The sequence below is a fragment of the Heptranchias perlo genome, chromosome 1 (genome assembly GCF_035084215.1).
Source record: "Heptranchias perlo isolate sHepPer1 chromosome 1, sHepPer1.hap1, whole genome shotgun sequence".
Taxonomy (NCBI): Eukaryota; Metazoa; Chordata; class Chondrichthyes; order Hexanchiformes; family Hexanchidae; genus Heptranchias; species Heptranchias perlo.
Genome location: NC_090325.1, coordinates 58,624,068 through 58,650,222, shown reverse-complemented (window position 1 = coordinate 58,650,222; position 26,155 = coordinate 58,624,068). Strand labels below are relative to the sequence as shown.

Genomic DNA, 26,155 nt, shown 5'->3' with positions numbered 1-26,155 from the left:
TCCTGACTCTCCAAAGCCTTTCCACCATCTATAAAAGACACAAGTCAGGAGTGTGATGGAATACTCTCCACTTGCCTGGATGAGTGCAGCTCCAACGACACTCAAGAAGCTCGACACCATCCAGGACAAAGCAGCCCACTTGATTGGCACCCCATCCACTCCCTTCACCACTGGAGCACTGTGGCTGCAGTGTGTACCATCCACAGGATGCACTGCAGCAACTCACCAAGGCTTCTTCGACAGCACCTCCCAAATCCTCGACCTCTACCACATAGAAGGACAAGGGCAGCAGGCACTTGGGAACAACGCCATCTGCACGTTCACCTCCGAGTCACACACCATCCCCACTTAGAAATATATCACCGTTCCTTCATAGTCACTGGGTCAAAATCCTGGAACTCCCTACCTATCAGCACTGTGAGAACCTTCACCACAGACTGCAGTGGATCAAGAAGGTGGCTCACCACCACCTTCTCAAGTGCAATTAGGGACGGGCAATAAATGCTGGCCTTGCCAGTGATGCCCACATCCCACGAACAAATAAAAAAATTGAGAAGGCTGTTAAAAAAGCATATGGGATCCTGGGCTTTATTAAGGGAGGCAGAGTACAAAAGCAAGGAAGTTATGCTAAACCTTTATAAAACACTGGTTAGGCCACAGCTGGAGTAATGTGTTCAATTCTTGGCACCACACTTCACGAAGGATGTCAAGGCTTAGTGAAGGTGCAGAAGAGTTTTTCTAGAATGGCACCAGGGCTGAGGGACTTCAGTTATGTGGAGAGACTGGAGAAGCTGGGGTTATTCTCCTTAGAACAGAGAGGGTTATGGGGAGATTTGATAGAGGTGTTCAAAATCATGAACAGTTTTGACAGAGTAAAAACCTGTCAAGGATAAACTATTTCCAGTGCAGAAGGGTCAGTAACCAGAGGACACAGATTTAAGGTGATTGTCAAAAGAGCCAGAGGTGACCTGAGGAAACTTTTAAAAAAAATACATAGCGAGTAGTTATGATCTGGAATGCACTGCCTGAAAACGTGGTGGAAGCAGATTCACTGGTAACTTTCAAAAAGGAATTGGATAAATACTTGAAGGAAAAAATTTTACAGGGGTATGGCGAAAGAGCAGGGGAATGGGACTAATTGGATAGCTCTTTCAAAGAGCCGGCACAGGCACGATGGGCCAAATGGCCTCCTCCTGTGTTGTACCTACTATGATAATTTAATGCTCTCACTACAATCCCCCAATTCATACTATTAATTGTGTTAAGCACATTTAAAACTATTTTGTTTCAGTGTATGGTTTTGTCTGATTAAAAGGCTGAAAATATTGCACCCTCCCAGCTTTGCACAAATGCCTTTTAATTTAAATAGGCCATTGTTTGATAGCTCATTAATGATCATAATCTGTCAAAAAAAAATTCTCCATTCTCAAGATGTGGGTGTCACTGGCAAGGCCGGTATTTATTACCGATCCCTAGTTAAGCCACTTCAGAGAGCAGTTAAGAGTCAACCACATTGGTGTAGGACTGGAGTCGCATATAGGTCAGACCTGGTAAGGACAACAGGTTTACTTCCTTGAAACTACATTAGTGAAGCAGTGAGTTTTTAAATGACAATCCAATAGCCTCATGGTCAAATTTTATTTTACTGATCTGGAAATAAAAAGCTGGTATTTTTTTAAAAACTGAATTCAAATTCCCAAACTATCATGGCATGAAATTAACTCACATTCTCTGTGGGATTATCAGTCCAGGCCTCTAGATTACCAGTCCTGTAACATGACCATTATGCTACCATACCCTATGTATGTCATACAACAAATCACAGCTAAGCCTAATCTTGTCTACATCTAATCTCCACTCCTACATATTTTCCAGCAGGAATTACTGGGCAGTGACCAGACAACAAAATCAATTGCTGCACTGTAATTGCTGCCCTGGCTGAAATCATTAAAACATGTAAATCAAACCTGCAACCTTTTGGTTTATATAGCACAGTACATCATTACCTATTAGTCATTCGACTATAGGGGGTGCGCAGTTCCATACCTAGTATTAGTGGACCAACATTTGGTGCTGACCAACAAGCTAAAAAAGATTAATTCCACATCAAACAGGTTATGACACTGTCCAAAGTACAAAAAGATTTCTGCATTTCTTTCACTTTCTCACCCCCCCCCCCCCCCAACCAACTCAGCAAACACATTGTACCAAGATTCAGAATGCTTACCGAGGATAAAGTTATATTGGGCAAGTTGTGCATTTCGGATCTTCTTGTTCAGCGTGCATCCTTGGTCAAGGTCAACATCACTCAATAACCCAGCATCATGAAACTGCTGTCGAACCTAGACATTTGAATTTATCAAGATCCACCATTACTGAAAAGGCTTCTTGTAATTTTTTTAAAAGGAGCCAAAAACCTTGGATGGCCACAACTTTGCAAACACTTCATTTCCCCCCCCCACCCCCAGCAATTCCCTTAACACCCTTTCAAAAGTAAAATAAAAATTTGATTGAATAAACTTTAAAAAAATATATTGTTGGTTGAGTTTCCCATCAGAAAGGCCAAGACTGCAGCAGCACTTAAAAGTGGTGACATTGAGGGTTTACTGGAAGGCTACAGCAGTGTACAGCAGAGTAAATCAGAACAGCAGGTGCTAGATGCAGCAAAGGCATGTTTGTATCAACTGCGAATGAGCTCAAAGGACATTAAGCACAAGTTAATTTTTATCATTTCATATACACACACACTGTAAACATCTTTCAGATAGGTGTCCTATTTACCTCAGCAGCCATGAAATACTTTGAAGAGGTAGTCAGCACCTGTTTGCACTAAATAGATGGTATTTGCTGCTGCCAACAGTACTAGTTCTAGGTGTTTACATTTGTTTCTCTTTCAGCAGATTGCAAGATGCCAATTTTCAAACACAGATTTCTGTTTAATGTCTGATAAAAGCTTGGTGTTAGACTCTGCCGTTTTTCAGCCAACAGTAGCAAGCAGTCTTACCTAGTCAGGAATGGGTTAATTACCTCTCTAAAGCAGCTTCTGATTTTTAACATTGAACTTTTTCTTTAGTATGCAGATAAAAATAAAAAAACAATTAGACCTAGGAACTACAGAATGGAAGTATCAGACTAGAATGTTCTTTTCATTCTCAGCATTCACACAATAAAACAGCAGTAGGTGTTATATTTATGTTGTGTTGCAATGCTACTTCAGTATTCTAAAGACGACATTGAGATTTATTTTTAAAATAAAAACCAAGATACTTTTGAGGTTGGTACTTTAATGTGCCTATAAACCATGTGCAGTACAAAAATGTAATTAGTTAAAAATCTCATACCAAGGAAAATTGGGAACCCAAGTCTTTATATTCCTAATGTACACTTTAAAAAGTTTTTTTTTAAATTCCTGCCGCTCCGTCGCTACTCCACACACCGACCCCCAGCCACAATTGAAAACTGATAACCAGTTCCTGGCTAGCCATATGAAGGTTCATGAGCCCAACAACTCTAGATTTTTTTTTTCCTTTGCAAGAGGTACCCAGAGTGCTAATCACTTACTCCAAGAACACACCAAAGATAGAAAACGCATGTAAAGAATTACAAACATGAACCTGCAACCCGTCACTCCACTGCACAGCCTACCCAGAGTACAAGTGCTTTTTTTCAAACCACACACTAACTCACCCACTACAATGTTCTACCCCAAGACTTCATTTTTTTTTATATAACATTACATTCAACCAGATGACCCCTCCAAAATAGCTGAATATTCTGTAACACAGTCACACATCTACTTCACAATATGAGGAAATATACAAAGGTAGTATTTTCAGACTTTACCTTTTGTGCATATTCCTCACATGTAGGTCCCACAGGTACAACCATAACTTGACGTGGAGAGAGCCAGAAAGGCCTGCAAAGTAGAAATTGCAGCATATTTTAGATAATAGAGCAGCCAAATCTCTTTACAAGCTGTATAGCAGGGAGGGGATTATAAAGCTAGTATTTGCTCGAGGTTCAACGGAGGTCCTAGCTTCTGTGGTTTTTGAAGGTCAGCAGATCCCAACAAAACAATGTGCATTTAACATTCAAAAATAGTTCCAAGCTGCTTCATGGAAAATAAAGAGTCAGTGAGCAATGGTAGAAAGGTCAGGAGAGATGACCAAATGCATAGGCAAAAAGATAGGTAAGGAGGCTTTTAAAAGCAAGGAGAGGTAGTGAGAGGCAGAGATTACGGTCAAAAGTGGCTGACGGTTCTGCCACCAATGGTGCAGCAAAGAGTAGGGATGCATAAGAGATCACAGAAGACCGAAGGGCACAGACTGGGATGCAAGGTAGTTCCAAAGGCAGGGTGAGAAGAGACTGAAAGAGGATTTGGATTTTACATTGTCATTGAGGCCCTTATTGCAGGTGACGGAGTATTGGACGAGTATGTGAAGGCTGCAGTGCAGCAGAACGGCCAGGAAAGCATTACAGAAAAAGTCAAGTCCAAAAGGTAAAAATTGCAGCAGGAACGGGAATATGAAGTAAGGCTGGTGGAGGACAACATTACAGCTTTAAAAGTCCCTCTCTTGAATCTAAAAAATAATTTGAAGGGTAAATAGATCAAATGACTATAGAATCATAGAAAGTATGGCACAGAAGGCGGCCATTCGGCCCATCGTGTCCGTACCAGCTGAAAAAGAGCTATCCAGCTTAATCCCACTTTCCAGCACTTGGTCCGTAGCCCTGTAGGTTACAGCACTTCAAGTGCACATCCAAGTACTTTTTAAATGAGTTGAGGGTTTCTGCCTCTACCACCCTTTCAGGCAGTGAGTTCCAGACCCCCACCACCCTCTGGGTGAAAATATTTCTCCTCAGCTCCCCTCCCCTCTAATTCTTCTACCAATTACTTTAAATCTATGCCTCCTGGTTATTGACCTCTCAGCTAAGGGAAATAAGTCCCTATCCAATCTATCTGGTCCAGTCATAATTTTATATACCTCAATTAAATCTCCCCTCGGCCTCCTTTGTTCCAAAGAAAACAACCCCAGCCTATCCAATCTTTTCTCATAGCTAAAATTTTCCAGCCCTGGCAACATCCTCATAAATCTCCTCTGTATCCTCTCTAGTGCAATCACATTTTTCCTGTAATACAGTTACCAGAACTGTATGTAGTACTCAAGCTGTGGCCTAGCCGATGTTTTATACAGTTCTAGCATAACGTCCCTGCTCTTGTATTCTATGCCTCGGCTAATAAAGGAAAGTATCCCGAATGCCTTCTTAACCACTTTATCTATCTGTCCTGCTACCTTCAGGGATCTGTGGACATGCACTTCAAGGTCCTTCTGTTCTTCTACACCTCTCAGTATCCTCCCATTTATTGTGTACTCCCTTACCTTGTTTGCCCTCCTCAAATGCATTACCTCACACTTCTCTGGATTGAATTCCATTTGCCACTTTTCTGCCCACCTGACCAGTCCATTGATATCTTCCTGCAGTCTACAGCTTTCCTCCTCACTATCAACCACACAGCCAATCTCACTAAAAAGCTGCTGTTATTTGGCTTGAGTGCTTAATGTCAATGTTCTGCAGTTCTTAGTTTTTTTTAGCTGAAATGTTAGCAATAAACAGTGTGCTGGTAAAGTCCTCGCATCCAAGTCCCACTCGTACAATAATAATTTGATGTAATTAGTGATGAATACAAATCCATTATTTCAGATAAATTATATGAAAGCAGTATCTAAGACTGCTGGGTGTTAAATATCTGTAGTACAGCACCATCTCTCTAAACCTTTCCATAACCCCCCTAAATATCTCTATTTCTTGTCTATTAATTTCTCTGCACTATACACCATTTTTTAAATGCACTCATTATTTGCTCCCAGGCCTCTACCAATGCCACTTAGCAAGGCTAGTGCAAGTCAATTCTGCTCCCCTGGGGAGAAAGAACTCAAAAATTCCCCCAGACAGTTCAGACAAAATCAGGATCTCACTGCATTGATGAGAGTCAATACCCTGCCATTCTGCACTCCACTAAACCAGAGCTGTTCAATCTTTTGCAGCAGTGGGCTAGACCCACATGCCACAATTAACAAGCAGGTTGCATATGATTAACTCACTTTTGAGTCAAGAAAAATCACTATCACAGCCACTGGTTTCCAATGTCTAAATATGTCATATTCCATTTTTATTACATGAGATTTCAGGATATTTACTGGTGTTTATGGATCACATTCCAGGATTCTGTCCATTTTTAATGAGGGACACAATTTATAGTAACAGAATTCTAGAATTTTTCCGATGTTTAGGGAATCTCATTCTGCAATTCAATCTATTTTTTCTACAAAAACCCCAAACAGTGGCCATGATGATTAAATGTGACATCTAACTGCTGATTTTCTGCTTTATGCGGTGGTTAGGTCATACTATTTCCAACTCCTTCACTTCTTTCTCATACAGCTTTTTTTTAAAAAAAGAAAAAATTTCTTTCTGCTTTTCACTTTGCCTTATCATACTTTTGTTTTTACCCTCCATTGTTTGTCATTGCAACAAGTAGGAAGGCAGCAACACTGTGATTTAAGCTGTTGGTTAGAAGCAGCATCTGGGGCTGAGATTAGTCTATTGGGCAGGCAAGGGTATTAACATGCTTGGACACAGCATGTGTGTGTGACCCTCTTCACTTACTGTTTTGGGTTGTTCCAAGCACAGACAACAACCTTCTCTCCTGAACCACAGCTGAGAGGTGAGCATTTACTCATTGACCAAGTGCTTACCTCAAGTAACCAAGCGGCACAACTGAGAGCGCTGCCAGCTTTCTCAGTAAGAGCATAGTAGACTTACACACGCTTCCTACTCCCAGTAGCATTGGTCTCACCCTCCAGTTGAGACTTACAGTAGTGGATCCCAAGAGCGTGCAGCTGTTGGGAGCATGTAGTGTCTCCCAGCCCACCGCATGCCAGGTGTAACAGATCCTATTTTTGTTTTTACTCCCCACTGGCAGATTAGTTTCTGCCAGCTGGTGGTGCTTCAATTGGAAGCTGCTCATCAGATCATTTTAAATCATGAAGCAGCCAGAGGTTGCACACACAGTGCATATGGTATATTATACTTCAAAAGAATGCTCTTAGTATGAATAAGCATGGTACTTGTTCAACACCTATTATTGAAAATTTATATTTTAGCAATACTTATGTAATTCACTAGCCTTAATGAAATCTAACTTAACATATGGAAAATGTAATTCTATATTACCATTTGCCACCATAGTTTTCAGTCAAAATTGCAATCATTCGTTCCACAGAACCCAGGATGGCACGGTGAATGATAACAGGCTTATTTTGGTCACCACCATCGTGACTGTGAAATAAAGTAGACCCATGTCAGTACTTCCTGTATTTAACATGAACTACAGCTGTGAATCTTACTAAACAAAACATTTTTCTTTCCTTCTTTCCCCCTCCCCTCAGAGGGGAAATGAAGAAAAATTTATTATGCTATATAAACTGTAAACCAAGACAAGCAATTGACTCATTGTTTATTATAAATTTATGAAACGTATCCACAATTCTCACAGTCCACCTAACACCCTCTATGGGCAGGTTTCAGGAGGTTCTCATACAGGTTGCTAGATGAAACAAACCATGATGCCAGAGTGTTCCATCTGAGAGCTCAAGAAACACACATATACACAGCAGAGGGTGTTTTGACCCACAGAAGTACCATTATGGGGCAGTGCAGACAGTGGCCGGCCACAAGTACAGGGTGATAAGCTATAGAGAAGATTGAAAGGAGTTATTTCAGCAGCCTGTTTGGGGGGGGGGGGGGGCACAAAAAGAGACTGAAAAGGACATTTATAAATAAACAATCTGATTTTAGGGTTAAACCTCAACAAACACCAAAATTGCTCTCAAAAAATTAGAATTAAACTAGATATGACCCAGAAACATCAGTGTCAGCATATTGCAAATCTGCAGTAATATGCACAGCTTTCCAGTTTGGCAGAGTGCATTTCTCTCTGTGGCATCATGTAGCATCAACATAGAGCATACCTTCATTCACCTGAATCACATACAGCTGGCTGAATTAAATTCCCCCTGGGAGGGGGAAGAGGGGCAAGAGGAGATGCAGAGGAACCAGGTAATGGTGCACATCAACTCCTTTTAGCATCGTACTTCATAAGAACAGTTGTAAGTATTTACTGTTAGAATATGGTTTCAATCCTTCCAAAAACATTTTGCGTATTAAAACCAAAGCTTTCTGAATACAATTATTTTGCTTAATGTTTGACTCAAAAAGCAGATTTCTTTGCAGCTGATTTCATCCATTTTTTGGTCAAAAAAAGTCACTCCTTTTTGAAGTAGCTTGTGAAAAAATAAACCTTAAATGATCAGGAAGTTTGGCATCAGTTAACACTGAGAACACAGCACTAATATAATCAGGCTCAATGACCTAGTTTCATGACTACTGAAATAATTTAAATGAAATGGGAAGAGAATAGTGATTTAAAATAAAAATGAACATAGTCCCTACTTGATGCTCTTCATTTTAGAAGGCTTACCTCACATAGGTCAAGTTAAATCGGATTGGCAACTGGAAATCCAACTGAATTGTAGCACATTGATGATATCTACCAATAGCATCTTTAATTTTTATGTCAATCTGTAAGAATTTTTTTAAAAAGATGTTAGAATTTTTTTTTGCCATATTAAATATTTCTGTTTTTATTACGCTATTTTAAATTACCTTCGGCCCATAAAAAGCACCATCACCAGGATTCAAGGTCCACTTCTCACCAAACTCAATGAGGCTGTTTTCAAGTTGCTGAGGAAAAAGTGTTATACAATTACTGGTCAGATTAAAAATACACAATAAAATACAGCATTGAGCATCACCTAAATGTGCACAATAGGATTACTGACCTTCTCAGCTGTGTTCCATACTTCAATATCACCAAGAAACTTCTCTGGGCGAGTAGAAAGCTCAAGTTTAAAAGTAAATCCGAAAACATCATAGACAGCACGCAGAAAGTTCAGGCAACCTTTAATTTCTGCTTCAATCTAGTCAAAAAAAAAAATCAAACGATACATTTTAAAAAAAAATTACCACCCTCCTTGTGTTTTTTTTTCCAGAATTCTTGGATGATCACTAGTTTATGAATACAGGACAGATAACAGAGTAACATACCATTTGTTCTCTAGCTAAAAACACAAGCCACTCATGCTAATATAGAACTATGGCAGGGGAGAATGGGAGCACTTGTCTGCTAGAGTATTGATACAATTAAATTGGCTCAGTGGCAGGAAGCAAAGGGTAATGGTCGATTGGTGTTTTTGTGACTGGAAGGTTGTTTCCAGTGGGGTCCCGCAGGGTTCAGTACTTATATACCACAATAAGCAAGGGACCTATCAATGATTTAGATTTAAATGTAGGGGGCATGATCAAGAAGTTTGCAGATGATACAAAAATTGGTCATGTGGTTGATAGTGAGGAAGAAAGCTGTAGATTGCAGGAAAATATCAATGGACTGGTCAGGTGGGTAGAAAAGTGACAAATAGAATTCAATCCAGAGAAGTGTGAGATAATGCGTTTGGGGAGGTCAAACAAGGCAAGGGAGTACACAATAAATGGTAGAATACTGAGAAGTGTAGAGGAGCAGAGGGACCTTGGAGTGCATGTCCACAGATCCCTGAAGGTAGCAGGACAGGTAGAGAAGGCAGTTAAGGTGGCATATGGGATACTTTCCTTTATTAGCTGAGACACAGAATATAAGAGCAGGGAGGTTATGCTAGAACTGTATAAAACATTAGTTAGGCCACAGCTTGAGTACTGCACAGAGTTCTGGTCACCACATTACAGGACAGTTGTGATTACACCTGAGGGTACAGCGGAGATTTATGAGTACATTGCCAGGACTGGAGAATTTTAGCTATGAGGAAAGATTGAATAGGCTGGAGTTGTTTTCTTTGGAACAGAACAGGGCAGAGGGAGATTTAATCAAAGTGTATAAAATTATATGGGGCCTCGATAGAGTGGATAGGAAGGACCTATTTCCCACAGCAGAGGTCAATAACCAGGGGGCATAGATCTAAATGAATTGGTAGAATGATTAGAGGGGAGTTGAGGAGAAATTTTTTCACCCAGGTGGTGGGGGTCTGGAACTCACTGCCTGAAAGGGGGGTAGAGGCAGAAACCCTCATGGCATTTAAGAAGTACTTGGACATGCACTTGAAGTGCTGTAACCTACAAGGTTACAGGCCAAGAACTGGTAAGTGGGATTAGGCTGGATAGCTCTTTTTTTGGCTGGCACAGACACGATGGGCTGAATGGCCTCCTTCTGTGTCATAAATTTCTATGATTCTATTGAGAGTGTTAGTACATTCACTGTGTTCAGGGTCTTTTTAAAAAAAAAAGCACATTTCTGTGAAAGTGTGGGCATTCACTTCCACAGAAACAAACTCAACAATCCCAAGTTGTGGGGGCAGAAACAACCTCAGACACACAGGACAGATCACACTCACTTTTGCTGTCGAATTTCATCTTTATCAATGACTAGACTCAATTCTAGAGTAAGTGTTGTTCATACCACAACAGTCCCCATTCTGTGATCTGAAGCAGCATATAGACAACAACATTTTTGCAACAAGCAGTTAGCATTGGGTCACTCTCACAATGTAAGATCTATTTTTAGCAATTGTTTTCCCCTATTTAGCTCACCAGAAACCTTGCTTCCCCCATCCAGGGAGCTTCTTCGATCACCTCACACAGAGACAGAATACAAGCAGCAGCTGGTCATCTGACGGGTGGTCCCTCTCTCACCCCTAGCTTGTCTTTATTTTATTAATTCTACTTTCCTCTCTCCTTTGAGGCTCCAAAAACACTGCTACACATACTTCCTTCTTCCTTAGGTTTCACTGTTGAAATCAACACTCATTGAACTGCCACACTCTTGGACAAATATCTCCAACAAATAATTGCTCCAAACTCCAAGCAAGTGGATCAAACACTTAACTCTTCCTTTTATTCTTTCCTTCCTCCTGCAATCTAAAAGGTTTTTAAAGCCAAAGATTGGTGATATCTAGCCACTTATTCTTGACTTATCCCATCTTTTCTTCCTCAACCTTGTTGGTGTCATGCACTATTGGTTTTTACCCTTGATCTAGATTTTTAAATAAAAACAAAACTTGCTGAGAAGTGACCCGAATCTCACTAAGTGCATTTCAACAATCCTGAGTAACAGAACAGTATGTCTGAAACCTGAATAAGATCATGATATAATCATGACATACCTGTTCCATGGTACAAAAAATGTGGGCGTCATCCTGCTGGAACCTGCGGACCCGAGTCAGGCCCGTCAGTGCTCCAGACAGCTCGTTACGATGAAGAACTCCAAAGTCAGCGAGCCGCATTGGCAGCTCCCGCCAGGACCGTGGGCGATGGTCAAACATGAGGCTGAAATATGTACAAATAACTATGAAAATGTCTTGCATATAAAACAATACAATTTTATGCTCAACATAGTTAAAATTCCATAAAGTTATATCAAAATACTATGTGAAGCAGCACCCAGCCTCTGAAACACCGCAGAGTTGATCAGGAAACTAGCCAGTGCACAGTAAAACCACACCCTCAATAAACTTGAGCTCATCCAAAACTCTGCTGCCCATATCGTAACTCGCACCAAGTCCCGTTTACCCCTGTGCTCGCTGACCTACATGGCTCCCAGTTCTGCAACGCCTCAATTTTAAAATTCTCATCCTTGTATTCAAATCCCTCCATGGCCTTACCCCTCCCTATCTATCACCTTCTCCAGCTCTACAACCCTCCTTGATCTCTGCGCGCTCCTCCAATTCTGGCCTCTTGCGCATCCCCGATTTTCATCGCTCCACCATTAGCATCCACGCCTTAAAACCAACTCTTTAACCAAGCTTTTGGTCACCGGCGGAGCAGGCTCGAGGGGCCGATTGACCTACTCCTGCTCCTATTTCTTATTAATATCTCTATGCAGCTCAGTGTCAAATTTTGTCTGATAACACTCCTGTGAAGCGCCTTGGGATGTTTTTACAATGTTAAAAAGGTGCTATATAAATGCAAGTTGTTGATATTGAAGACAAAATATTAAGTACAGGGAAATGGGAAGGGATCTGGGTAGATAGTGCCAGTTTCCCCAAAGAAGCTAACACAATGGGCCAAATAGTCTCTATTGTACAGAATTTCTATTGTAGAAAAAAAAGGTGGGAAGGGAAAAATAGAAAGGTTTAGGTTGGGGGACCAAAGGCAAACTCAAAGCAATGGGTTTGGAGGCTGTTTTGAAAGCAAAGGGGAAGGTGGCAAGGCAGAGAAATCTAGGCAAGGTTCCAGAAGGGAAGAGCAGTGAACTAGTAACCACTTGTAGAGAATTACCCTAGAATATTGCTTAAAATTAAAAGAGAATTACAGCTACTTTTCAGTAGAGTTCACCATTACTGTAATGTGGTGAGGCTGGTGCAGGGTGAAACAGATTGACGAAGAGCCAGTGCACATTGAAAGTCTGGCATTTAATTTGCATATTAATCTATCCTTTTGTAAATAGAGACAAAAATTATCTACTTTGTACTCATTCCCAAACAACTTGGAGCCACTTCAGCCCTTGGTCAGAGATTTCTAACTTCTTAGGATAAAAGATGATGCATAGGCGTGACATTCAAATCTTTAAAAAAAAGTGTTGTCTAAATACTCCTGCCTGGTTCTTCTCTCCTCTCTCACACAAAGGATGGCTGAAGAAATCACGATGAAAAATAAAGGATTTTTTGGGAGGAGTGGAAAATTATGCAAGCGTAAGCTTAAAAAAATTCACAAGCACTGGGACACACATATCTCCACATTTAAGTGTGCCTTCTTCTGCAGGTAGCACTGTGAAGCCATGCACGTGTCACACCATGGGAAGGGTGCAGGTTCACACCCACGCTGCCAGAGAATTATGAACTACGCATTGAGAGAAATTTTCCCAAACTGAGCAGGAAAATGGGAAAGATAGGGCTGTTCTTTACAACCTCTTGTACCAGAATTGCTCACTTTTTAAAAAAAATTGTTGGGATGTGGGCAACACAGGTAAGGCAGCATTTATTACCCATTCTTAGTTACCCTGAGAGCATTAAGAGTCAACCACATAGCGAGGGATCTGAATCACATGTAGGCTAGCCTGAGTAAGGGCGATAGGTTCCCTTTGCTGAAGGACATTAGTGAACCAGTTGAGTTTTTAAATGACAATTCAGCAGATTTCATGGTCATTTTTTCTGGTCCTAGCCCACAAATTACTAGATTGTCATAGTGGGATTTGAACTCATGATTTCTGGGTTGCTAGTCCAGTACCATAACTACTTAGCTACAATACCCTATAATTAATATATCACAGATCTAGAATGCAAGCGTCTCAGGAAGGCACTATGAAAGTGGAGGAAAACTGAATTTCTGAAACCTCAAAGTTTTCAATCACATACCAATGACCTGGGCAATTCATAGGTTTTAAAGCAAATATCTCCTTCTCCACCTCGAAAGAGAACATGTTCTCACTGTAGTGCTGCCAGTGTCCTGAAGTTTGCCACAGTTTGCTGTTGTAAATGTTGGGAGTCACCACCTCTGTAAAGCCCCTGATTTTGTACTCGCTCTTTTAAAAAAAAGAGAAATTGCTTAAACAGATGCATTTGTATCTAAAACCACTTAAGTGGCACAGCAAATTTTGCTCTCAGCACACAGACATCAGTGGAAACTGGACACTTTTCAACAGTGGATGTCATCCAGAACAACTTTTGCTCACCTCTTCATATTCAGCAGTTGAATGTCTATGAATACGAAGAGCAACATGGGAGAGAATTATATGCCTATCCTCTCAACCAAGAAAGAGCTCAAGAAGGGACAATTAAAATCAGAGACAAGGGTCAGGTTTTTTTCAGTAAAACATGCTGATACAAATACATCAGCTAAAGTCTAGAAAGAAAAAAGGCAATGGAAAATTTACAAATATTTCATCAAGTCTTTGGCAAAATATAATTTTGCTCCTAGTGACAGTGGAGATAAAAGCACTTACTCCAGAAAATGTAGAGATCATCATCAAATCTACATAATCACTATGATCTGCCAGCATTTTCTGGAATCACTTGCTCTTTTCCAACAGCAAAAATCAAAACAGACTTTAAAAATGTAAAACAAAAAAAGTTTAAATAGGACACATTTCTATTCCATTCATAAATCACACCAGTGGAAATTGCTCTGAATCTGGTCACTGATGGGTTATATGGCACACCTCACAGGTAGAACGAGATGACATATGAAACTCCTTTATTCTTTCCTGATGAACTGCAAACATGTTTGAAGGTGGCTTTCTGTCTGTTGACTGTGGATTTTCTATCATGGTGGGATCACATTAAGAACATAAGAAACAGAAGCAGGAGTACGCCATCAGGCCCCTCAAGCCTGCTCCATCATTCAACAAGATCATGGCTGATCTTCTACCTCAACACTATTTTCCTGCACTATCCCCATATCCCTTGATGCCTTTAATATCTAGAAATCTAACGATCTCTGTTTTGAATGTACTTAAATGACTAAGCCTCCACAGTTCGCTGGGGTAGAGAATTCCAAAGATTCACCACTCTCAGTGAAGAATTTTCTCCTCATCTCAGTCCTAAATGGCCTAACCCTTTATTCTGAGACTGTGACCCCTGGTTCTAGACTCCCCAGCCAGGGGAAACATCCTCCCTGCATCGACCCTGTCGAGCCCTGTAAGAATTTTGTACGTTTCAGTGAGATCACCTCTCATTCTTCTAAACTCTAGAGAATACAGGCCTAGACTACTCAATCGCTCCTCATATGACAATCCCGCCATCCCAGGAATCAGTCTGGTGAACCTTCATTGCACTCCCTCTAGGGCAAGTATATCCTTTCTTAGGTAAGGAGACCAAAATTGTACACAATACTCCAGGTGCAGTCTCACCAAAGCCCTATATAATTCCAGTAAGGCATCTTTATTCCTGAAACTGAATCCTCTTGTAATAAAGGCCAATATACCATTTGCCTTCCTAATTGCTTGCTGCACCTGCATGTTAGCTTTCAGTGACTCATGTACAAGGACATCCAGGTCCCTTTGAACATCAACATTTCCCAATCTCTCACCATTTAAAAAATACTCCATTTCTTTTTGTCCTACCAAAGTGGATAACTTCATATTTTTCCACATTATATTCCATCTGCCATGTTCTTGCCACTCACTTAGCCTGTCTATATCCCCTTGAAGCCTGTTTGCATCTTCCTCACAACTCACATTCCCACCTAGTTTTGTGTCATCAGCAAACTTGGGAATATTACATTTGGTCCCCTCATCCAAATCATTGATATAGATTATGAATATTGTGAACATAGACATCCAGCAGCCTGAAGTATCCACTTGGTGGCAGATGAACTAATAAGGGAGTTAAGTTGCTCTCACTTCCTCCTCCCACTAAATTTCCTCATGGCTCTTCCTCCCCACCCCCACCCAGTATATGCTATAAAGAAGCCCATGGTTCCCTCTCCCCAACTTTTCCCTTTAAATCTAAGATTTTTGCAAATCTTTCACAGGAAATTATTTAACTAACTTAATAAGTTTAGATACATAAAGCTGAATTCAAAACTTGAATGAATAACTCATACCTTAATGAATTCAATAAGTTCATTGTAGATGTAAGCTCCCTTAGGCAGGAAGAAACAGCTTCCTGGGCTGAGTTCATGAAAGAAAAACAATTCTTGCTCCTGAAAAAGTAAAAAAATTCCAATTTTTTTTTTAAAAAGCATCAGCAGAGAGCAACTAAAATATTTTAATAATCTGACCACATTTATTGTAGTGGTTTTAAAACACATTATGTTAAATAGTAAAAGCAGTTCTATATTGCTGTTTGAAACAAAACTCCAACATTAAAGAATTTTCCACACCAATTACAGTCTCATTTAACAGGGTATATTTTCTGAAGGAGAGTCTTCTGCATTCCAGTAACAAACCATTTTATAGGAACTATTTGAAACTTTTAGACACTACCACAACAAATCCCTAGTGTACACTTTTGGTCTCCTTACCCATGGAAGGATATACTTGCCTTAGACACGATGCAACAAAGGTTCACTAGATTAATTCCTGGGATGAGAGGGTTGTCCTATGAGGAAAGGTTGAGTAGACTGGGCCTATACTCTTGAGTTTAGAAGAATGAGAGGTAATCTCATTGAAACATGAGATTCTGAGAGGGCTTGACAGGGTAGATGCTGAGTGGCTGTTTCCCCCAGCTGGAGAGTCTAGAAATAAGGGTCATAGTCTCAGGATAAGGGGTTGGCCATTTGGGACTTAGATGAGGAAAAATTTCTTGACTCCAACGGTTGTGAATCTTTGAGCGTCCACAGCCCTCTCGGGTAGAGAAATCCAGTCATTTGAGTATATTCAAGACTGAGATCGATGGATGTTTGAACACTGAAGGAATCAAGGGATTTGGGGACAGGGCAGAAAAGTGGAGTCGAAGATCTGCCATAATCTTATTGAAAGGCAGAGCAGGCTCGAAGGGCCGCATGGCCTACTTCTGCTATTTCTTATGGATAAACAAATGAAAAACATTGAATGCATAGATGGAGAGTTAACAGAACTTCCTCTGCTGCCCCAAAGAGCTGAGTAAGCATGCTTTACACCCTCCTCAGCTAAGTGAAATATTAACAAGAGTTGGGTTAATGACATCTTGGGCACACCTTTCATAGGATTTACTGAGACGTGTGAATAAAGGGAACAGTTCTTTATAGAAGGAATCCCAATAACAGGCTTTACATTAAGCTTAAGTGTTTTTTTTGGCTCATAAGAACATAAGAAATAGGAGCAGGAGTAGGCCATCCGGCCCCTCGAGCCTGCTCCGCCATTCAACAAGATCATGGATGATCTTCTACCTCAACACTATTTTCCTGCACCATCCCCATATCCCTTGATGCCTTTAATATATAGAAATCTATCGATCTCTGTTTTCAATGTACTCAATGACTGAGCCTCCACAGTCCTCTGGGGTATAGAATTCCGAAGATTTACCAGCATCTGAGTGAAAAAATTTCTCCTAATTTCAGTCCTGAACAGGCTACTCCTTATTCTGAGATTGTGATCCCTGGTTCTAGATTCCCCAACCAGGGGAAATATCCTCCTTGCATCTACCCTGTTGAGCCCTGTAAGAATTTTGTATGTAGTAGCTAAGAAGATTTATTTAAGACTAACCCTCCCCAGTTTTCTATGGTCTCTGTTTTTGGCTTCTTCCTGGAACTTTTCCCATTCTTTCAACATTTTCGTATCTGGAAAAGAAATTCCATAAATCCTCTGCAGTGTCTCCATATCGGCCTTTCCTTCCCAGTAAGTGGAGGAATTCTGTGAAAAGATCAAATGACAAGCTTAAAAACAAAAAGAAAACAGCAATTTCAAATGAGATTAGCAATATCACTTCTGCTCAACACAGTAATAGAAATTATCAGAACTATTAAACCCAAATGGCAAGGCTAAACTGAAACAGTTTCAATTTAAAAAAGTGAAAATTTCTGCCTGTTTTATTTAAATTTTCCACAGAGGCAGAGTGAAACTACTTTTTTTTGAAAATGAGAACATCTAGGAGTTCTCCACAATGGGGTATAAAGCACTTACTTTGTGAATTTTCAAGGCTTTTATTTTGCCAGTGTGTCTGACATGAGGTCCTCTACACAAGTCAATCAGTGGTCCACACCTGAAACCAAGCAATAGAAGAATACTCAGTTCATCCCCATTACTGGACATACATATGCTCCTAAAATAACATTAAAGTACACACTTCTGCATTCAGGCAATACATTATGAGAATATACACAGCACAAGGTCCCCAGCTAATAATTGCCTAATATTAGTAATACAGTGGGAGTGCTAAAAATTTGGGTCACCAATTTGAAATATGTGCTCATCGGTTGTTGCAGAATAAAGCACTTTCCATTTTAATCAGCATCAAGCACTCACAGGTCAGGCATAGAAACATTAGACAGAGTAAAGCTCCTTCTACTCTACCCCAACTGTAAAAGCATCTTCTGCCGCACCAGTATGCCAATTTTCCATTTCCAACATCATGTATCCTATTGCCTCCGACTGAGATTGGCATTGCTAAATGATGTTTAGTGCTGTGAGCCCATGTCCACTATTAATTGGATTGCAGTTGCCCAACCTCACTTCATTTAGGACCTTAACAGCCAGCAGGCAAGATATTTTCATTCTGTCAGCCTAGAATGAACTTGAACGCAGACCTCAGAGTTGGAAAGCCATTGCCTAACCCGCTGCCTCACTCATTTCCCATTATCGTAGCTTTCACTAGATCAGCTACCAAATATGTATCTGCTCTTAGTATTGATATTTACTCTAATTTATATGCCTTGTACTAAAAAAGTTGCATTCCTTGCACCAGAAAGTGAAGTGCTCTATGAATACATTTATTCAAAGGCACCTTAATAGTCTCAAACAAAAGCTCCAAAAATCACCAAAGCAGCTCTGATCCTTACCTATACACTGTTGTAGTTGGAGTATTCACCTTCTCATTCAGAATCCTACACTTGAATTTGTTATACTAAGAATTAAAAGAAAAGGGGAATATAAATTGACAAGTCCAGATTAAAAAAAGAGAAAGAACATCTAACTCCTGCTCCAATATCTACATTCTTTCTTGTATTAGTGAAAACCAGGATCAGTTCCAAAATGTCTAAGATCAGCACATTCCTATTAGGTAAATTACTTTCTTGTTTAGACACATCGGCATATAGGGCGGAATGTATTAAGCTACACATACATTAAAATTATTGATGCGATGTAATATTTTCTCACACTTTGGCTCCTTCTGATCTCAATTATCCTTGGGAAATATGTGCAAGTATAAGACAACAGGGTCTATTACCATTCCCCCCTACCCATCAGGCTGGAACGAGACGGCAGTGCATGAAAACAGCAGTGCAGCACTTACTGCTCCATTCCTGTCGACGTCAGTCACTGCCATTTTGGTGGTGGCTCAGACTCCTGCCGGAAATAGATGGGAGCGTAGTTAACCAATGCAAATCGGAGCCCTATGACATGAATAAGGCCCTGATGCAATTTTGAAATACCAACGGGTGAAGAGTACATCGTTCACACTCCCCCGCCACACCCCTACGGGTACTTAGTGTATACGGTGGCCTAACTAGCACTCAACAATGGGCAAGAAAAGGTTTTTAAAATGATTGCTGCGGAGCCACGAGGAACATCCTTGCCCCAAACACGTGAGCAGCTTGCTGACAGAATTCACAAGGCTTGACCTTAAAATGTTTTGGGGCGCCAACTGTTTCCATTGGATAGGAGGTGGGCTGCTTCCACCCACCTCCTGCCCCACAGAAATGGTTACTTCAAAATCAACCCCAAAGTAACTGTAGAAATGCTAACACGAGACTACTGCCAGCAGTACGGCAGTGTACTGGTTGTGTTACTGGACGTGTTACTGGACTACTAATTCAGAGAATGCGAGTTCAAATCCACCATGGCAGTTTAAGAATTTGAATTCAGTTAGTATAAAAAAGGATGGCATCAGTAAAAAGTGACCATGAAGCCGTTAGATTGTCGTAAAAATGCAACTTGTTCACTAATGTCCTTTAGGGTAGGAAACCCGCCTTCCTTACCTGGCCTATATGTGATTCCAGTCCCACAGCGTGGTTAACTCTTAACCACCCTCTGAAGTGGCCTAGCAAGCCTCTCAAATTGTCTAAAACAAACCTTAGGGCAACTGGGAATGGTCAATAAATGTCCTGTGACACCCATATTCCAAGTAGGACTGCGAAGTGAATTAGGGTTAGCAGCTAAATCAAAAATAGAGTAATTTTAGGCTACATAACCTATTTTGCACATTGTGGCTTATGTTGTCAGGCAAGAAAACAGCAGCTTATTTTTGGTAAATTAACCTTCCCAAGTCATGTATCTATTTACAGGATATGGTGATACTCTTCTACAATATTTATATATAATTCAGATTTCATTTGCAGTATTTTTTTTGCCCGGGGCAATTAGCTTTGTAAAAGTTTGGTAGTTTAGCATCTAGCATATTCTGTGACTATCTACCCAGATGGATGGATTCAGTCCAAGTCTGCACATCTAGGAGATCAGGTGAGGAACAATGCTGCAGCAGTTGAGTTGTACAGCACCAGACAATTTCAATTTAATTCAAATGGGAAGAGACAGAGACAGATGGAAGGAAACTCTATAATCACAGAAAAAAATATGCACATTTTCTAAGGATGATTTAGAGATCAGAAGAGTTATAGGTAAGAGAAGTCTAGCATGTGGCAGAAAAACAAGCAACTGAACAGGGACAGTCAGGAGGCAGAAATTGAAGAACAAATTAATGAGTGGGGTAGGAGACAGACTGAAAACAAGCACACCAATACTAGGAATGCCAATAGGGAATAGGGGAGGGAAGAGAAGATGCCGCTGGCAATAAGACTTGCACAATGCAATTAACTTATACAACAGGAACGAAAACAATTATAAATGGGTGGATGTTACAATGTTCTATCCTTGCCTGTGCCTGTCAGCATTTAATTGGCACTATAGAAAGACTAAAAACGTACCAAACACAATCTAAAGGCTACATGATATTACAAGAATTTAATTATTCTATATTAGAATGAAGTTTATCTTAACCTTTAGACTTACTTGCACTAAAAGTAATCCGATTTTGGTTAAAAAAACAAACTTTTACAGACTAGTTTGATAAAGATAATTTTTTTTTAAGCTATTGCGAAGTGCTATCTGATTATGGTAGAGCACAAGTGTGCTAATTTATTCAGCTGTTGCAAAGTCTGGAAAGACACAAAACGAATAGAAGAAAAAAATTCTTAGGATTAAACTCCTTGAAATGAAATTGAAATCTGAAACTACCCCACCCCCTTCCCCAATTGGGTCAATTGAATTTTTTTAAGACTGAGATCGACAGATCTTAGATGAGGGTATCAAGGGATTTAGATCAAAGACTGGTAAATAGAGGTGAGGATCAGCCATGATCTAATTGAATGGCGGAACAGGATCGAGGGGCTGAAGAACCTATTCCTATGAAATTATTAACCCTCAAATATCTATTGGAAAATTAGGCACCATAAATTTAAAATGTGCCTGAAGTTTTATTTTTAAACTCACCACTCAGTGGCTGTCCTCCTGTGAAGAGGAGGTCCATCATCCTGCAGTTTGAGGTGAACACCACCATTTCTTCAAATTAGTTTTAGTTCCTAGAAATACCTCTACTTTCACTTGAATAGTGCATGGGCGGTAGAAGTTGGGGCTGGACACTATTACATCACATTTTCATGCTTCAGCTCAGATGCACTACAAAGATGTTGGTCACTCTGCTCAGTAAGGCTTGCAGCACTTTTTTTTTTAAAGTTAATTCTTTATTCCAAATAAAGGGGAATGGGGAGATTCCAATGAACACTGCCATATCCTAGGGTATTCGTTAAAGCACCCTCTGCTCAGGACATCTTGAACCAACTGCTTATGCACTTCCAACCAGCTAATTCAAAACACAATGAGCAGAAGCATGGAAACAGGCTGCCTGTCTAACATCATGGTATAAATACCCAGGAAGGTTTAAAAAAAAACGGTATACCTTGAACATCGCCAGAAGAGTCTCTTTTTTTATTTCAAGTCTTTCAAACGGTTGCTTATCCTTCATAATACGTTTACATAGATTTTCTAGAGCTGGAAAATCATTGCTGGAGACACCCCTATTGTAAAAATATTTTTTTAAATAAAAAAATAGAAAAATCAAAAACTTATTTACCATTGTACAGATAAGCAGAGAACTAAAAACAACGTGAGTAAAATAGATTAACAACTGAAACATACTCTTCTTCCAAGAACATGTCATAATAAAATCCATTTTCAATTGGTGGTCCATAGCAGAGACACCCGCCAAAGACTCGTTCCATGGCCTCTCCCAATATGTGGGCACTAGAATGCCAATACACCTAGGACACAAAAAACTTCAATAAAACAAATATTGTACAACTACAGAGACATTATAAAGCAAATAATTTTACATAATTAGGCCAAGCACAAGTGCCAGGTCTGATGTAAGGCACATTTCAAAGCTAGGCTCGGCTTGGAGTTTCTCAAGTCAGGGCTGTGACTTTTGGCTGTGATAGCCTAAGCAACACTACTGAACAAGCTTTATCATAACTTGGGTGACTGAATAATAAATAAAACAAACTTCTACTAATAGGCGCAACTCCAACCTTACAAGGATTTATTGAAAAGTAAAGCTGTTAAAAATGGAAAATCAGTACTCTCGCCTCACCCAATAAATAGGCATCATAGCCCACTGCTAGCTAGCTTTAGGTGAGTTCGTGTGATGACAGCAAGATAATACGCACACAAGCAAAGTTTCACTTATTCAAAAGTTTAATTCTTCAAATAAAGTTGAAGTACTTCGAACCAAGATATCAAGATTGCTTAGTTGGGGAAAGGAGGTCTATCGAGTATACAGCTCTCGAGTTCAAGCTTCTAGGGTTGAATCCAAATTCCCGTTATAACTCACCACCTTTTTATACCTTTCTGCATGGGAAATTCCTTATCAAAATATCCATATATGGTCAACCACATAAACTAACTACTCTGAACTAATAGGTGATCTATAGTATTTCGACATGGATGCTGATCTCACATTTCACCATGTTGTTTTCTCCATTTTCTCAGCCCTTTTCTCTTGTTCTTCCCAACCAGCCTTCAATTAAGCATCAATGGGCTAGTATCTAATGGTACCATGTATGGTTTCTCCAGAGAGTCAAGCATGATGAGCAGAGGTCCACTCAAGTATTTCAGTAGAGAAAGCAAATGCATGGAATTCTCTGCTGTTCTTTAAATTACATATTATCCCTTTTAAGAGGTTCACTTTTGGCCCAACGTTATGATCCTGTAGCAAAGCTCAAGTAGAAGTTAACATGACTTGGAACTTTCTTCAAATCCAGTCATATTCAAATAAAATAAACATAACCCATGCACTTCTGTCACACCCTTCATCAGAGATTAGGCAACCCAACTTATTTTTGTTGAAAAGCAAAATCTTTTATTATTCTATTATATATGCACTCAGATCTGTATTTTTAGTGGAACCATTAAAGTGCACTCCTTTAAGCTTTACTGTATTACATACAATAACCCGAAATTAAATGGAATTAAAATCAAAGTACATGAATTTGAAACCTTTTCAATAACAATGAATATCAAATATAGTAGAACCCCAATTATCTGCCCTGTTAGTTGTACTCTCAATTATCCATGAAACAAACCGTTGGGATTGGGTTTCACATCAGGTCTTTCAATTTTGAGTCAAGATTTTATGTACAGTTCAGAGCTAGATTTGAGTTGGGCCATGCTGAGTAACATATTTTGTAGAATCATACAAAAATCAAGTCTGCTGCACAGGATTTCTTGAGTCTGTCAGGTTAGGGATTCAGGTACAATCAAGTTGTGCCTTTTATTGGCACTCTTTAAATGTTGCACTGCTACTTCAGGTCAGACCAGGGAACTAGGTTTTAACTTTTATTGGCAATAAACTATAACCTAATTATTTTACAATTTTGATTACTCGCCAAGGGGGAATCCTGTCGATTATGGCAGATCATCAAGGTTTCACCATAGTTGTAAACACACATTACTTACAGCCTGAGCCTCCTCATCGTCAAACTTGAGCAATGCTAGACTGCAGTCTCCTTCCAGTGGTCGATCCAGGTCCCAAACCACTCCATTTACTTTAGCAACAACCACGTTGTCAGCCAAACCCTGACTGGTTTTAACACATACAAACTAAATAAAATGTGATATACAAGAGCAAGTATTCTCTTTAAAATAAGTAAAAATACTTGCATCAATATAGTGCCTTCCTCATTGAATCATTTGCAAACAATGAATTACCATATGAAATGTACTGATTATCTACGCCAACAACATTCCCATAAATAAAAATGAGGCAACTAACCAGTTCAATTGTGGCTCTGATAGCCAAAAACAGGATAGGCTAGAAAGATGAGAACTCCATCAGGGGAGTGTGAAGGAGGAGCCAGAAGGCAGAGTACAGGTCACATGGGCAGTAAACTGATACCTAGGTCCCGGACAGAGGTAGGGCCTCAGGGATGAAACCTAATACACATTTCCAATGGGAACTGGGGAATTTGAAGGGCAAGCTAAGCAACAATGATTAGTAGCATTATAATTTGTACAATTTTTTTAAACCTACATGAGGGGATAAATGGTGGACAAAAAACAAAAATCTAAGAAGCTCTTTAAAAGGCCATTTGATTAGCTCATCTACTTCCCAAGAAATATGCACATGGCCAAATTATAAGCTCAATTAATAAACTTGTAGACCAAATCAGGAAAAAGAAGTTTGAATGGAGTTTCAGCCAATTTACATATCAAATCAGAATTTACAGTACAGGAGACTATTCAGGCCAGCTATTACATTAGAATTATTACAAATCATTTCACATTCTTCTCTTTCAAATAAGTTTTTAAACTGATGTTCTTGTCTTTGACTCAATAGTAAATTGTGGTAAAGCATTCCATAGATCTTCGATCCTCTTAACCCTCTCTATTTCAGTGAGAAAAGCCTCGATTTTGTACACCCATCTTCAACATTTACTTCTCATTCTAGTAAATCTTCCCGGTACCCTTTCCACAGCTCTAACATCCTTCTTAAAATGGAGATTTTACTGGTTCTACTGTTACATACAGTGATAAAACAGAAACATTCAGGACAGACACAAGTACTCTACCTGATTCCACAGGCAATCTGGTAAGGGGTGCTTTTCCAGGATTCTCCCTGTACTTGTTTACCATCTGGTAGAGTAACTGTTATTTCCTTGCTCTCTTTCATAGCACGTTCTGCCAAAATAGAGTCACTTTCTGCTTTGAGTTTATTGTACAGTTCAAGGCGTTCATTGATATAAGCCGGCCATGGATCCAACTAAATGGAGGGAGAAAAGTGAAAATTACATATTAAAAAGCAACTGGCAAAATTATAGGACCTCAATCAAAAATAAGCAAGCATGTGTATTTTTAATTATGGTACATTTATTTGTTCAGATATATGAAGCATAGCACCATTAAGAGATCGAGAGCAAGTAAGGAACCCATTCTGTATTAATCCCCAAGGCTACAGGCTTCTAGAACTTTGTGACCACTGCCACTGTGAGCAAACAGCCTGATCAAAGTTAAACAATACATTGATCACATTTATTTCTGAACTTCCTCGCAAATTCATACATGCTTAGAGATTAACTTATCTTTAGTGTCGTCACAAAAAAAATACATTGTTTTGCTTAACCTTAAAAACCAGCCTGCCAGGCCCTGGGTCCATGACATATGTTTAGAGAGCTGGGAACTTCTTGATAAAGACTGCTACGAGTGGGTGAAGAAGTAATGTAGTTAGAAAAATATAACGGCGAAATTGTAATACAAGTTTAGAAGATGAAACAGAAGAAAGTGATCTACAAAGTTGAGGTCAATAAGTGTTGTGTGAGATCTTCTACAAGGCTGAGATAGATAGATTTTTGGACTTGAGGAATCAAGGGATATGGGGATTGGGCGGGAAAGTGGAGTTGAGGTCGAAGATTAGCCATGATCTTATTGAATGGTGGAGCAGGCTCGAGGGGCCGCATGGCCTACTCCTGATCCTAATTCTTATGTTCTTACAAAGCATCATTTGGTGTTCCAGGGTGTTGAATGTGAGCATGTTCATTTAATTCTTAATAGAAGCATAGAAAGCTTAGAGCACAAAAGGAGACCATTCGGCCCATCAAGTCCGTGCCGGCTCTATGCAAGAGCAATCCAGCTAGTTCCTGGGAACACCACTGCACACTTCCCTTCAATCTTGATGACAAGCCAATTATGGGGCACTTTATCAAACGCCTTTTGAAAATGTGTTTTTGAAATAAACTTGTAGGTGTTTGACTCCTGCATCAGGAAGCCTCATTTCTGGTACACAGACAAGGACTGCAGCCTCAGTCTATTTTTGCAGCACCACAGTTCCACCTATTATAGGACTGAAAGCCAAGTGCAATGTTAAATATACAAACCTTACAGCTTAAATGTAAAGTGTCAGCCTGACTTGGTGGTAGCCCTCAG

At 39.9% G+C, this 26,155-nt stretch overlaps 1 protein-coding gene across 1 annotated transcript in view; it reads right to left on the bottom strand.

Annotated features, from left to right (window-relative positions):
• The window catches only part of LOC137322633 (threonine--tRNA ligase 1, cytoplasmic), a 40,998-nt gene that overhangs the window by 1,663 nt on the left and 13,180 nt on the right, over positions 1 to 26,155 (bottom strand). Inside the window, exons 3-18 of the mRNA XM_067985543.1 lie at positions 24,805 to 24,995; positions 23,693 to 23,816; positions 21,878 to 21,999; positions 21,639 to 21,756; positions 18,523 to 18,587; positions 17,648 to 17,726; positions 17,231 to 17,377; positions 15,649 to 15,747; positions 13,461 to 13,627; positions 11,271 to 11,433; positions 8,904 to 9,041; positions 8,728 to 8,805; positions 8,543 to 8,643; positions 7,237 to 7,341; positions 3,844 to 3,916; positions 2,228 to 2,342 (exon numbers count right to left, since the gene is read on the bottom strand). Coding sequence (XP_067841644.1) covers positions 2,228 to 2,342; positions 3,844 to 3,916; positions 7,237 to 7,341; positions 8,543 to 8,643; positions 8,728 to 8,805; positions 8,904 to 9,041; positions 11,271 to 11,433; positions 13,461 to 13,627; positions 15,649 to 15,747; positions 17,231 to 17,377; positions 17,648 to 17,726; positions 18,523 to 18,587; positions 21,639 to 21,756; positions 21,878 to 21,999; positions 23,693 to 23,816; positions 24,805 to 24,995 — 1,885 coding nt within the window. The remainder of the gene's footprint in view (positions 1 to 2,227; positions 2,343 to 3,843; positions 3,917 to 7,236; positions 7,342 to 8,542; positions 8,644 to 8,727; positions 8,806 to 8,903; positions 9,042 to 11,270; positions 11,434 to 13,460; positions 13,628 to 15,648; positions 15,748 to 17,230; positions 17,378 to 17,647; positions 17,727 to 18,522; positions 18,588 to 21,638; positions 21,757 to 21,877; positions 22,000 to 23,692; positions 23,817 to 24,804; positions 24,996 to 26,155) is intronic.